This window comes from Wolffia australiana, chromosome 1 (assembly GCF_029677425.1).
Source record: "Wolffia australiana isolate 7733 chromosome 1, ASM2967742v1".
NCBI lineage: Eukaryota > Viridiplantae > Streptophyta > Magnoliopsida > Alismatales > Araceae > Wolffia > Wolffia australiana.
In genome coordinates this window covers 22,586,365-22,600,539 of record NC_135835.1, presented here as the reverse complement: position 1 = coordinate 22,600,539, position 14,175 = coordinate 22,586,365, and the positions used below count along the sequence as shown (strand labels likewise).

At 40.2% G+C, this 14,175-nt stretch overlaps 3 protein-coding genes across 4 annotated transcripts; 1 reads left to right on the top strand and 2 right to left on the bottom strand.

Moving 5' to 3' along the window:
• Positions 1-250: 250 nt before the first annotated feature.
• LOC144711248 (uncharacterized) lies at positions 251-1,975 on the bottom strand. Of its 2 annotated transcripts, none has more exons than XM_078585195.1 (4): positions 1,917-1,975; positions 1,749-1,800; positions 1,576-1,666; positions 251-1,137 (listed from the first exon to the last, which is right to left on the bottom strand). In XM_078585195.1, exon 4 carries the CDS (start codon positions 1,112-1,114, stop codon positions 803-805), a length of 312 nt encoding a protein of 103 aa, XP_078441321.1. In that variant the 5' UTR covers positions 1,115-1,137; positions 1,576-1,666; positions 1,749-1,800; positions 1,917-1,975; the 3' UTR covers positions 251-802. The 2 variants fall into 2 exon arrangements, with proteins under 2 accessions (XP_078441321.1, XP_078441330.1); XM_078585204.1 differs by having other exon boundaries at positions 1,576-1,624; positions 1,917-1,949.
• A 4,130-nt stretch (positions 1,976-6,105) lies between these two features.
• On the top strand, positions 6,106-7,788 carry PRPS20 (chloroplast 30S ribosomal protein S20). Its single transcript, XM_078585182.1, has 3 exons — positions 6,106-6,307; positions 6,621-6,793; positions 7,419-7,788. Exons 1-3 carry the CDS (start codon positions 6,175-6,177, stop codon positions 7,644-7,646), a joined length of 534 nt encoding a protein of 177 aa, XP_078441308.1. The 5' UTR covers positions 6,106-6,174; the 3' UTR covers positions 7,647-7,788.
• Positions 7,789-8,355: 567 nt separating this feature from the next.
• LOC144711234 (cyclin-P3-1-like) lies at positions 8,356-11,508 on the bottom strand. The gene is made up of 2 exons (XM_078585169.1): positions 10,409-11,508; positions 8,356-8,771 (listed from the first exon to the last, which is right to left on the bottom strand). Exons 1-2 carry the CDS (start codon positions 10,792-10,794, stop codon positions 8,504-8,506), a joined length of 654 nt encoding a protein of 217 aa, XP_078441295.1. The 5' UTR covers positions 10,795-11,508; the 3' UTR covers positions 8,356-8,503.
• Positions 11,509-14,175: the final 2,667 nt, after the last annotated feature.

Here is a 14,175-nt window from a genome sequence, read left to right as displayed (position 1 = left end):
ATTAAATATTGAGAGTCAAATCCACTCCCAAGCTGGAAAGTTTCAAATAACATTTTTGTTTTGATTTCGGACAAATCTATATCCAGAGCCAAATCTGTTAAAGCTGATGCCATTTATAATACTAAGAGACCAATTATCAAGAATCCAAGGCATTGGTCTTAAGATTCATACTGTTTTTCATGTCTAATCAGATCACAACGCGACACGTTTAAGACTCCCAAGGAAAGAAAAACATATGCACAAGGCAACAAATAAAAGAGGAAGATTTACTGAAGAAACACCACACACTTACAAATCTTTTCACCCTGATTTTGTTCTGGGTTAAAGTAGTGTTGAAGCAAACCCAAGCAGACCTTACCAATGCCCATTTCTAAGGCTTTTCAAGCTAAAACTTTGGCCCAATTTGGGCCCCTGCACGGGACGACAGAGAGAGAACATGTAATGATCAAAGAAAAGTTAGGGCGTTTTTATCTCCAAGATAATAAATTTTTTTCACGAATGTTTTTCAAGATAATAAGTTTCCTACTAGTATCCACTCTGGCAAAACCAGAGCAGTTATTGAATATCACCTCATATTTAAAGCTATTAGCTAGCCATAAAATTCTTATCCATCCTGCAAGGAAGATTCCTATTAGATAATTCCAACAAAATGAAGAAGATCCAAAAAAATAGTAAGAGAGAGAGAGAGAGATTGAAAAAAGAGGGGAAGGGGGGAACTTACTAATCTGTCTTGGGTAATGGCAGGTCACTCTGTTTAGAGTTTTGAGGAAAATAAAGAAAAAGAAGGGAAGAGGGGTACCAATTAGTCTTGGGTGATGACAGGATCACCCTGTTTTGGATTTTTGGAAGGGTCAGAGGAAGAGCTTTCATCCTTGAAAAATCCCAGCTCAGAGAGATCTTGCTTAGCCATCAAGTTCTTCTCCATCCTGCATTGGAGGTACTTCTTCGAGAAGCCGCGACACCTCTCAGACTGGTAACCTGAGGTCTTGAGGCAGGCGAGATATTCCTTCTTCTCCACATCGCACTCGTGCTCGTGATCTAAAGGGAACACTCCCTTCTCTGGGGGCACTGGCCTCACCCCTCTATTTCCACCAAAGGCTCCCCCAGCGCTCATTCTCTTCACAAATCAATACTCCTCTGCACCCAAATTACAGTTGATTTAAAGACTTGTAATGCTGGTTGGTAAGTCTATATGGGTCAAGAAAACCATTCATTTATTGTCTGCTAAATTGATGAAAGATATAATCTCAGAGAAAATCTCCGAAATGAATTACTTGAGAGGATTTTCTAATCCCACAGACGTCAACTAAGCCTTGGATCTGGCATTTCACATGAACTGCTGCAAATTTTTCTTCCAGCAGACAAAGAGTTTCAAGGAAATTCCCCTATTCTGGGGATTTCTCGCAGGGATATGCACATCATGTTCTTGAAAAGTGCGACAGGAAGGCCAAATTTCATTCAAGGAAGAAAATTTCAAGTTGAGAATTATAGAATACGCATAGCCAGGAATCGAGCTCAGCAGCCAAAGGAAAACAACGCAAATCAGATAGTTTTTCAGAAGATGTTGAAACGTACCGATCAAAGAAGGTTCGAAGATATTCCACCGGAATTCCCCCTTACCTCTCTTCACCTCACACCAAACGACTACGTCAGCACAGAAGATGAACTACAAATCATAGATTGAATTTTCCGATTCAATTAATCAATCGCATCGAAGCGTGTTTTACAAAGCTAGTTTCTTCACGAACATTGAGCATTACAGAAGAGATTCCCCCGACCGCGGCCCACTTTTCTCATCACCTGACCAGAATTTGAAGTGAAATCAACATGAAGAACGAAGATGCAAAAAAACTTCTTGCAACAAGATAAAACAAACTTCTTGCAACAAGATAAAGACAAAAAATCGACGTGCTTACTCGGCCCCGTCGCCGAAGGATCGAAGCGAGACTGCAAAGATGAACTACTCTACCATGGAAGACGTTCTATTTATAGTGTTTACGGCCGTTGACGAGTCAGTTCCCGTTCTGAAATCGGGACGGGCCGATTAACGTCGTCGTCATCCGTTCATTCTCGGTCAGCGTCAGCTAGTGTTCGCCCGTCCCGATACCGGTACAGGATGCCAGTACAAAAAATACACCTATAACTCAAACACACCTATAAATACACATATAACTTATACACACCTATAAAATAATACAGTACTCAAATACACCTATAAAATCAAATACACCTATAAGTCTTTTTTTTCCCGGAACGGATGCTGTATCAGATACCGGAAAGGCAATTTCCAGTATCTGTTCTTTTCGATATCCAGATATCGGTATCGAATATTGGTTGGTACAGTGCCGATATCCGTCTCGATGTCGGCATCTGTGTCCGTCTCAGGGGGGAGGATGACGACAGCGGATATAGGGTGTGGATATTGTTTTTCGATATCCACATCTAAAGTATACTTTAAAATATTTTTAACTGATAATTATAGAGCGATTAGAATGGTTTTACGTGGGCAAGAGAGTAATAAGAGAGCTTTCTGATTGATTATACATCTCGTTTAATATATATAGCCAAATATTATCATTTTTTTCCATATGGGATAACAGGATTGGGGTTTGGTGTTAAACTCCGAATCCCTTTATCACATATGGAAGAAAATAGAACTTTTCACTTCTATTTATTGGACATTGTGATATTATGTTAAATAATGAACAAATATAAGGGCCATTAAATATAGCGAGTATAGATTAAAATATAATTTAACCATTTAATGTATTGTCGAATTCATTTAATATATACAGAGAAAGATTTCTAATTTCTTCCATGTGGGATAACGGGATTCTGAGTTTAACACCAAACCCGAATCCTGTTATCCCATATGGAAAAAATTGATAATTTTGCACTCTATATATTTACTGAGATTGAAAATAGAATAAAATCATTCGATGCTAATATACGTAAGTCATAGATTGATATGGAAATTATATTTTTTACTGTCGATACGGGTTCCGATATCCAGATATCGAGAACCGATATCCGGCATCCAGTATCCGTCGCGTCCCTCTACCTACGGTATCCGGTACCGATATCCGTCTATCCCTCAGAGATGGATATCGTCCGATATCCGATATCCGGCATCATCCCATTTTTTCCCGGATATCGGTTGGGCGAACCCTAGCGTCAGCCGTGCATGAACTTGATTTGTTGAATGTTAATGGATCTAACCCAAAGATGTCATATAAGTCTGCCTGTAAATTAATGGGCCGTTTAAATTGGCCCAAAATTCAATGGGTCATATATATTAGTCGGCCCATAAGTTAACTGGTCAGAGATTAATGGGCTGTTAAATAAGACCATAGTTTAATGGGCTGTATATTAATGGGTCATCTTAATCGCCCTGGAAGTTAACGAGCTACACATTAATGGGCTATTCTAATGGGCTCAAAATTTAATGGGTAATGGGCCGGATATATCTTAATCGGCAGGGAAGTTAACACATCGAATGTTAATGGACCGTTAATGGATCAGAGGAGTAGATTAACTCGGCCATGTCTCCTAATTAGGAATTAGGATTTTTTATCTTTACTAGTGTAGCCCGCTCGCAATGCTCGATTGGGGTAGAGGGAAATTTCGAAATTCTTCAAAGGAATTCTTAAGTATCAATGCAATGCTCGCAATTTCAAAAACCAAATTTGAATTGTGCTTCTGACCAAATTCTTAAAAAGGAAATTTGAATTGTGTGTCTGATCAGATATTCGAAAACTAACTTAAAATTGCGCTTCTGAGAGCATTTTCAAAAAACAAATTTTAAATTATGTCCGATTGGAATTTCGGAGACTAAATTAGAATTATGCCTCTGATCGAATAATCAGAAACAAAATTTGAATTGCTTCCCAGATCGCATTCAAAAACAAAACTTGAATTGCGCTTCTGATCGAATTCTTAAAAGGGAAATTTGAATTGTGTGTCCGATCGGATCTTAGAACACTAACTTTAAATTGCGCTTTTGAGAGCATTTTCAAAAGTGAAATTTAAATTAAGTCCAATTGAAATTTCAAAAAATAAATTTGAATTGCGCTTCTGATCGAATTCTTAAAAAGGAAATTTGAATTGTGTGTCCGATCGGATCTTTGAAAACTAACATAAAATTGCACTTCTGAGAGCATTATCAAAAACAAAATTTAAATTATGTCTGATCGAAATTTTGGAAACTAATTTAGAACTGTGCCTTTGATCGAATTATCAAAAACAAAATCTGAATTGCTACACTGATCGCATTTGAAAACAACTTGAATCTAGAAGGAAATCGAAAGCGTGCCGGAGGAGGAGCCCTGAGCAATTAGAAGGCTGCGGTCTCATCGCTAACCCTGAACTGTAGATAGGCGAGGAAAAATGGGTGGGGGAGAAGAAAGAAGTGGCAGTTGATTTGAGAATGATGAAGACCGTGGTTGAATTCTTCGTAGGCTGCTCCGAAGTTGAAAACGAATAATTGAATTGTGAATAGTTGAAAACGAAATTTGAATTGTGCTTCTGATCGAATCCTCGAAAATGAAATTAAAATGCGCTTGCGATCGAAATCATAAAAAATGAAATTTGAATTGCGTTCCCGATCGAATCGTCAAAACTAACTTCAAATTGCGCTTCTGAACGAAATCTCAAAAACTAAATTGGAATTGTGCTTCTGATAAAACCATACACAGCATAAACACATAAAAATGTACATTTGATTGAATTACTGAGAACAAAATCTGAGCACTCTCACCACCCATTAAAGGCTCGAAGAAGAAAAGGAAGAAGAAAATCTCGATCTCGATCTCTCCTCTTTGATCTGAGAGAGTTTTTGTTGGTGGCCGGCGAAGATGAACAGTCGCTATCTCAGAATGTCTTTTCAGAAGCGACGGCAGAGAGAGCACCGGTGGATCGTTGGCCTTTCGCCTGTGATGGTTATCTCCGTGATCGTGTTCTTCTTGTTCTTGATCTTTGTGTTGGTATCTTTCTTCGGTCCTCTGCTCGTCGATCGGACCACCTTTCGTGGTAGGCTCCGTTCCGTCTCACCGATATTGGTAAATACATACTCTGTTTTTTATTTTTGCTCTGTGATCGCGACGCATTGGGACTGTTTTTTGCTCTTTTTTGTTTTGATATGACAGTTCATAACCTCCATTTTTCTTCTCATATCGCCATTGCTTGGATCCCCTTCGATGCTTCTCTCTCTTGTGCACGACGTAACCTCCAGAACAAAGGCTTCTCGCTCTCTCTTTTCTCTCACTATTTTGTCAGCCAATCAGAGGCCAGAAGCGCACATGTATTCCTATTATAATAGTATAGATGTGCTACTTAAAATCCTATACGAATTCATTCATAAAAATCTTATTTATTTTATCTAAAATCTCCTTGTATTATAATTTAAAATTCCCTACTTTTATATAATATCAATTTTGGTATATAAAAGTGTATAAACTCTATATATTGATTCTATTAGTTTATTTATATTTTTTATATAATATTATAATTATATTTAATTGTTATACATTTGAATTGAATTACCTAGATACTAAATATTAATGGGCCGACTTAATCTCCTTTTATTATAATTTGAAATTCCCTATTTTTATATAATATCATTTTTTGTATATAAAAAGTAGATAAACTCTACGTATAGATTTATTAGTTTATTTATATTTTTTATATAATATTATAATTATAGAATATAGTTATTCATTTGAATTGAATTACATGGATGCTAAATATTAATGGGCTACAGATGAATGGGCTGTTTAAATGGGCCAAACATTAATGGGCCGTCTTAATCAGCCCGGAAGTTAACGAGCTATATAGGTGAATGGGCCGTTGAAATGAGCCTACACGTTAATCGGCCGGTTAAATGGGCCGAAACGTTAATGGGCCGTCTTTATCAGCCTGGAAGTTGATCTACAAGTCGATGGGCCAGTTAAATGGGCCGTCTTTATCTGCCCGGACGTTAACGAGGTACAGGTAGTGGGCCGTTTAAATGGGCCAAACATTAATGGGCCGTTTACATCGGCCCAAACGTTAATGGGCCGGCTGAATCGGCCCGGAAGTTATCATCTTCTTCTTCTGTTCTTGTTCTGGATAAAGCGAGATACGGAGAGAAGGGAGAGTTCGTAGCGTGGGGGAAGGCGAAGCGCAGGAGCGAAGGCCATGGCTCTTCACTGCTTATCCGCTTCTTCGTCTTGCTTGTCGATTTCTCAGAGGTTGAAGTCCCTCTCTTTAAGCTGCAGCGGCAAATCGTTGGCCTTCTCCGCAAATGTGGCGGTCGCGACGTTGCCCAAAGGTGAGATTATCGATTGGAAATAGATTTCTTTTGAAGAATTTTTACTCTCGTTGGAGATTTTTTTTAACTGATTTGGATTTTTATTTATTTCGTTTCTCGAATCTTTCCGTTTTGCTCGTTTGGTGTTATTTTCTCTTTGCTATTACAATGTCCAATTTCTGGGTCCGCCCCGCGCTGTGCTTTATTTTTGTGGGTTTTGCCGTAGAGAAAAATTTAGTCATTGAGTTGTGTTCTTGTGATGGAAATTGAATTAAAATAATTGATTACGAACCAGTGTTTGAAGTGTTTTTGCGATTGTTCGTTTCTGTGACAGCGGGGATGTCGATGAGAGCCATGGAGAAGGAAAGTTCTCGCCGAGGTTCGTCTATTGTGTGCATGGCCGCCCCAAAGAAGGTAGATTCGGCTGCCAAGAGAGCTCGTCAGGCGGAGAAGAGGAGGATATACAACAAGTCCAAGAAATCCGAAATGAAGACTCGAATGAAGAAGGTTAGATCTACAGTTCTCAAGATATACTTTTGATTTATTTTGAGCATTTTTTATTTTATCTATCTGCCACTTGAATGTGTTTTTTGGATGAAGGCCCTGGCCAATCTTGTGTCTCTGAAATTTCATTCTTCAATACCCGAAGTTGTCGTCATGAATGATTAGAAAATAGCTTTCTATGTTGTGAATTTACATTCAGAAAAAGCTTCATTATCTAGGAATTACTATCCAAAAAGTTATAGAGTTGTGAATTTTTTTTGCTAATTTTACCATATTACTATCCAAGTTCAAGCATGAGTTCCTTTTGGTCTTCGATCGGCTTCTGAGCGTAGATTGGTGCATTTATTTTTCATGCCAACTCTATAACTTTCTTTGATTATGGGATTTCTCATAAAAGGCAGGTCTTCTTGGGACTCGAGAAGTAGAAGCCCACTTCTGTCTATTGTAGTTTTTATGTTTTGTAATTTTTTTTAAAAAAAAGTTTTTCATGTTTTATAAATATTATGGAAAAACACTCTTAGAAAATGTTTGCAGCTGTTATCAATCTGATTCTTTTTCCAGAAGGAGATTCAATAACATACCCCAAATAAATGGGATTATTCTTTATCTAATTTTCTTGCCCACCCAGGTTTTGGAAGCACTGGATGAGTTGAAGAAGAAGGCACAGGCGCAGGCGGATGAACTGGATCCAGTGGAGAAACTGATTGCTGAGGCGTACTCGGCGATCGACAAGGCTGTGAAATCGGGGACCCTTCACAGGAACACCGGCGCTCGCCGCAAGTCGAGGCTCGCCCGGCGGAAGAAGGCCGTCGAGATCCACCACGGCTGGTACACCCCCTCTCTTGTCTCTGCTTGAACACTTCTCCCCTTTCCTTGTCTTCGCGGCATCCTACCCAGTTCTTTTTGCTCTGTCAAACTTCAGCTTCTGCCCATAAGCTCTGGCTGTGTGAGAACATAATTTTTTTTCTTAGAAAAAAAGAATGCAAGTCTTTTTTTCCCGTGAGGGCCGATAATTGGGCAAATGGGCAGTATATGCTGATAAAAAAAAATAAAAATTGAGTCTTCTACTTCTTTTGCATCCCATAAACTTTGACGGTATGAGAGTACATCGATTTTTTCCCTTAATTAGATGATTTTGGGGGGAAAGAGATAGCTTCCGTTGACCAAAAGAACCAGTTTTTCATGACCTTGGAATATAAGATGAGAAAGTGGGTTGAATCCCAAACCGGTGAAAGTCTATTCAAGAAGTCACGTTGACCTATTGCTCTGTGAAATTTCAACTTCTGGGTTATTCCCATTAGCTTTTCTTCTTTCTGAGAACATTGATTTTTCTGTTTGAACAGTAACTTTTCCCCAAATTAATCCATAATGAACTAAAAAACCCCTTTTTTTTTGGCTTTTAGTATAATATGAGGAAGTGGTTAGACCCCCAAGACTTGTGAAAGTCAACGCAAGATTCACGGCCTCTTGACTATTCTCTCTCTATACACTTCTTCAACAGTTGATCCATTTCCTCGCACTGTGAGATTTCAACTTTTGTTGCGTTTGTGAGAAGAAGGGAAAAATTCACAAGAATTTCGGCGTGGACTTTGTATAAAACTGGGGGCTTTCGTTTACTCAAAAGACCCCCTTTTTTTAGACTTTAATACATGATGAGAAAATGGGTTGACCCCAAATTAGTCAGAGTCAACGCTAGAAATTTCTTTCCCACGGTCAACTGGCTCTGCAGCTGAAGCTTCTCTGGATGACGACGGCATCTTGGCCTTGGAAGAGCTCCTCTGCGGCGGAGCAGGCGGCGGCGACGGGCCGCTCGATAGTGGCGGTGGCGCGCTCGTGCTGCAGGCGGCGGCAACGGCTGTCGAACTCCGGCAGACTGACGTGTAGTCGGAAATCTAGTGAGAAGAGGAGGCTCATCTCCAGCCTGTTCATCTCCACTGTGCCCACCCCCCCTACCTTAGCATAGTATGCGTTGTTAAAAAACCTGTCAATAAAAACCAGTCATAAAATGATATTAATATATAAATTCAAAGAAAGATTATTCGGATAATTAACTCAAACATCCTTAAGAAACATGAAAAGAAATAAACACCAAAAAAACCCATCATAAATGACAGAAATAAAACCTTAAAAAACGTGACAGAAATAAACACCCAAAAACCCATCATAAATGACAGAAATAAAAACTTAAAAAACGTGACAGAAATAAACACCCAAAAACCAATCATAAGTGACAGGCATAAAACCTTAAAAAACCTGACAGAAATAAACACCCAAAAACCCATCATAAATTATACAAAGATGCATTTAAAGAAAGATTATCGGGAAGATTAACTCGAAGATCGTTCAAAAACCTGAAGGTGGTAAACACCCAAAAACCCATTACTAAAATATCACGAAATCTATTTAGAGAAACATTACTCGGATAATCAGCTAAGCCGTCTTTAAAAAATCGAGCAATAATAAACTCCCACCCAAAAACCCATCATAAAACAATACACATACATATTAAAAGAAAGACTATTCTGATAATTAGCTATCGCGTCGCTCAAAAACCCATCATCAAACGGTCAAGAAATATAATTAGAGAAAGATTACACGGATAATCAACTAACCGTAGTTCAAAAATCTGACAATAACAATCAATAAACACCCACCCAAAAACCTATTATAAAACAACACAAAAACATATTTAAAGAAAGAACTATTTCGACACTTATGCCTCGTTCGAAAACCCATGATCAAACGATCAAGAAACTTAATTAAACGAAGATTACTCGGATAATCAACTAACCGTCGTTAAACGATCTGACAATAACAATCTATAAACTCAAGCCATCATAATAATAACATTCTTTAAACAAAAACAATTAACAAACACCCATCCAGAAACCCATCGCAAAAAAACATTTAAACAATATTTAACTCAAACCTCGTTCGAAAACCCATGATCAAACGATCAAGAAACATAATTAGAAAAAGATTACTCGGATAATCAACTAACCATCGTTAAACAATCTGACAATAACAATCAATAAACTCAAGCCATCATAATAATAACACTCATCCAAAAAAAACAAAACAATTAACATGAACCCACCCAGAAACCCATCACAATAAAACAAAACAAAAATAAATAAATTAAACGATAATTAACTCAAGCCTCGTTCGAAAACCCATGATCAGACGATCAAGAAACACAATTAGACAAAGATTACTCGGATAATCAACTAACCATCGTTAAACGATCTGACAATAAGAATCAACAAACTCAAGCCATCTTAATAATAACACTCTTCCAAATAAGCAAAACAATTAACACAAACCCACCCAGAAACCCATCACAATAAAACACCACAAAAAAATTTAAAACGATAAAGAACTCAATCCTGGTTCGAAAACCCATGATCAGACGATCAAGAAACACAATTAGACAAATATTACTCGGATAATCAACTAACCATCGTTAAACGATCCGACAACAAGAATTAACAAACTCAAGCCACCATAATCATAACACTCTTTAAAAAAAAAAAAATTTAAACGACAGCTTACTCAAGCCAGATCAGACGATCAAGAAACATAATCAGAGAAAGAAAAAAAATGGGATTTTGAGCTCACGAGTCGTCGTTGAACTTGGCGGCGACGACGACGCAGGCGATGAGCAGGCGATGAACGTTGAGCGAGGTGAGAAGGGCGGGTTTGGGCCGGTCCAGGAACCGGTCCAAGTAAATATCAGCGATGACGAAGCAGGACGGGCTGCAGCGCGCGTACTTGGCGATGCGAGCCAGGTAGGCGCCGATGCCCAGCTCAGGGGCTCGGCAGCCGTCGAAGACGGTGCGATGGCTCGAGCCGGGGGTGGGCCCGTCGCCGGACCACGGCTCGTTCTCTCGGAGCCCCCTCTCGAGCCGGGCCGCGACCAGGGCTAGCACGGGCGGGGCCGACCGGGTCTGCTTCCCGGCGCGGTCTAGGCCCAGCGAAGAGTAGAGCTCCGCCGCCGGACCCATCTCTGGCCGGCGGCCTCAGTGCGATGTGGGCGTCGAAATCTCCAACAATTGAAGAGAGATAGATAGATAGAGATAGAGAGAGATAGATAGGCTTTGAAATCTGCAAGAACACAAGAGAAAGATAGATAGATAGATAGATAGATGGACAGAGAGAGAGAGATAGGCTTTGAAATCTGCAAGAACTCAAGAGATGATAGATAGAGAGAGATGCCGGTTAAGGCAATGCGGGATAGGACTAGAAATCTGCAAGAACTCGAGAGAAGATAGATAGATAGATAGATAGATAGAGAGAGATGGGCTTTGAAATCTGCAAGAACTAAAGAGAAGATGGATAGAGAGAGAGATGCCGGTTATGGCAATGCGAGATTGGATTCGATGTATATTGAGAGAAGGGGGAGAAAGAAGTGAAGATCTTGGAGAGACGCGGATGCTGGTTCTACGAGCTTGCAGAGAGAGAGAAAGATAAATAGATAGATAGAGAAGAAGAGAGAGAGAGAGATGAAGATCTAGCTTGGAGAAATGCTGGTTGGACGAGCTTGCAGAGAGAATGAAAGGAACAGAGAGAAAGATAGAGGTACAGATCTAGCTTGCAGTGAGAGATATATATATATATATATAGATAGATAGATAGATCGAGAGAGAGAGAGAGAGGAAGATCTAGCTTGGAGAGACGAGGATGCTAGTTTAACGAGTTTGCAGAGGGAAGAGAGAGAGAGAGAGAGAGAGAGAGAGAGAGAGAGAGAGAGAGAGAGAGAGAGAGAGAGAGGGGGAGAGAGAGAGAGAGAGAGAGAGAGAGGAGCTTGGTGGGTATGTGGGGGTGGTGGGAAGGAGGATGGCGCCGCCCCATCACGTGTTTGGCACGGCCGTAAGCTGGACCGCGCCGGTGGGGTTCCGTGCTTGTGCTGAATGCTAGCTTAGCTGTCTGCTTCTCACTTTCTCTCTCTATCTCTCTCCCTATCCCTGTCTTCCCCGTCTGTCGTCTTCCTCTCTACTCTCTTTCTCTCTCTCTCTAGCCGTCGGTCTGTCTGTCTGTCTCTCTCTCTATCGGTCGGTCAGTCTCACCCCACCTCTCTCTCTCTATCATCTCTATATCCGTCTGTACCTCTCTCTATCCGTCTTTCTCTCTCTTTGTCGCTGTACCTCTCTCTCTATCCGTCTTTCTCTCTCTTTGTCTCTGTACCTCTCTCTCTATCCGTCTCTCTCTCTCTCTCTTTGTCTCTGTACCTCTTTCTCAATCCATCTTTCTCTCTCTTTGTCTCTGTACCTCTCTCTCTATCCGTCTCTCTCTCTCTCTCTTTACCCCTCTCCATCCCTCTCTTTCTATCCGTCTTTCTCTCCTTTGTCTCTCTACCCCTCTCTATCCCTCTCTCTATCCGTTTTATCTCTCAATCTGTCTCTCCACATCTTTCTCTCTCTACTTCTTTATATCCCTCTTTAATCTTTATCCCTCTCTCTATATCCCTCTTTACCCTCTCTTTATATCCCTCTTATCTGTTTGTTTTTTTCTCAATTCGTCTCTCCCCACCTCTTTCTCTCTCTACTTCTCTATATCCCTCTTTATCCCTCTCTCTATATCCCTCTCTTATATCCCTATCTATCCTTTTTTTTCTCTCAATCCTTCTCTCCCCATCTCTTTCTCTCTCTACTTCTCTATATCCCTCATTATCCCTCTCTCTATATGCCTCTATCCATCCGTTTTTTCTCTCGATCCGTCTCTCCACCTCTTTCTCTCTCTACTTCTCTATATCCCTCATTATCCCTCTCTCTATCCGTTTTATCTCTCAATCCGTCTCACCACCTCTTTCTCTCTCTACTTCTCTATATGCGTCTCTGTACCCCTCGGTCTATCCGTCTCTATAACTTTGTATCTCTTCTGTCTCTCTCTCTCTCTGTCGGTGTCTCTATGTCTTTCTCTCTCTATCTCTATCCCTCTGTTTTTATCGGCATGTGACTCTGTGTTTCTCTCTCTATCTACGCGGCCACGCCTCTCTCTCTCTCTGTCCGTCTGTCTCTCGCTTGGGCGATAATGAACTCGTACCAACCCCTTGTTATTGAATCAATGACTGCCCCATTCTAACAAACGATTCCCCTCTCTCTATCTCTTTCTCTCTTTCTCTCTCTATCTCTCTCATTCTCTCTCTATCTCTTTCTCTCTCTAGAGCCCGTTTGTATGATTGTATCCACATCAACATGGACAGCGCACCGGCCTCGCTGGCCACCATCTTCTCCGCCGTTGGCCCTCTCTTTCTCTCTCTAATGTATATATTATATTAATATAGATTAATGCACCCAGTCCCAAGAACAGACTTGCCAAATGCAAATAAATGTCTCTCTCTAGACGAACCCTGCTCGCCTTGTCTCTATCTCTCTCACGGAATGTATATGAACCTAGATCTCTCCAAGATTCATACACTATCTGTAAAACTAATTCTCTCTCTCTCTCTCTAAATGAAACCAGCTCGACCAAGATCTAAGTTTCACAAACTCTATATATATCTCTCTATGGAACCATATCTCTCCATTATTTATGGACTCCGTAGTAGAGACTTGCCAAATGGAAATATTTATAAATGTCTCTCTAGATGAACCCAGCTCGACCTATAACTATGTTTCGCTTTTATTCTCTCTCTCTCTAGATGAACCCAACTCAACCTAGAGCTATGTTTCATCGCCCCTCTCTCTCTAAATGAATCCATATATCTTTGAAGTAGAGACTTGCCAAAAGCAAATCATTATAAATGTCACTCTAAATGAACCCAGTTCGATCTAGATCTCTGCCTCATCTCCTCTATCTCTCTCTCTAGACGAACCAATCGGGAACTAGATCTCTGCTTCATCATCTCTATCTCTATCTCTCTCTCTAGACGAACCCATCTCGATCTAGATCCCTGTCCCATCTCCTCTATCTCTCTCTCTAGACGAACCCATCTCGAACTAGATCTCTGCTTCATCATCTCTATCTCTCTCTCTAGACGAACCCATCTCGATCTAGATCCCTGTCCCATCTCCTCTATCTCTCTCTCTAGACGAACCCATCTCGAACTAGATCTCTGCTTCATCATCTCTATCTCTCTCTCTAGACGAACCCATCTCGAACTAGATCTCTGCTTCATCATCTCTATCTCTCTCTCTAGGTGAACCCATCTAGAACTAGATCTATGTTTCATCACCTCCGGATCTCCAGATCTAAGTTTGACAACCCTCAAGTATAGACTTATCCGATTAAGTATACAAATCTGAACCAAATTAACGACATTCAAATCTCTCTCTGAAGAGAACACAGGACGACCCTGCTCCGAAGCAAATCACTAAAGCCAATAAAGTATGAATTGTCTAGAACACTGACCTAATTAAATATGCATTAACTCTAACCAAGTAAAA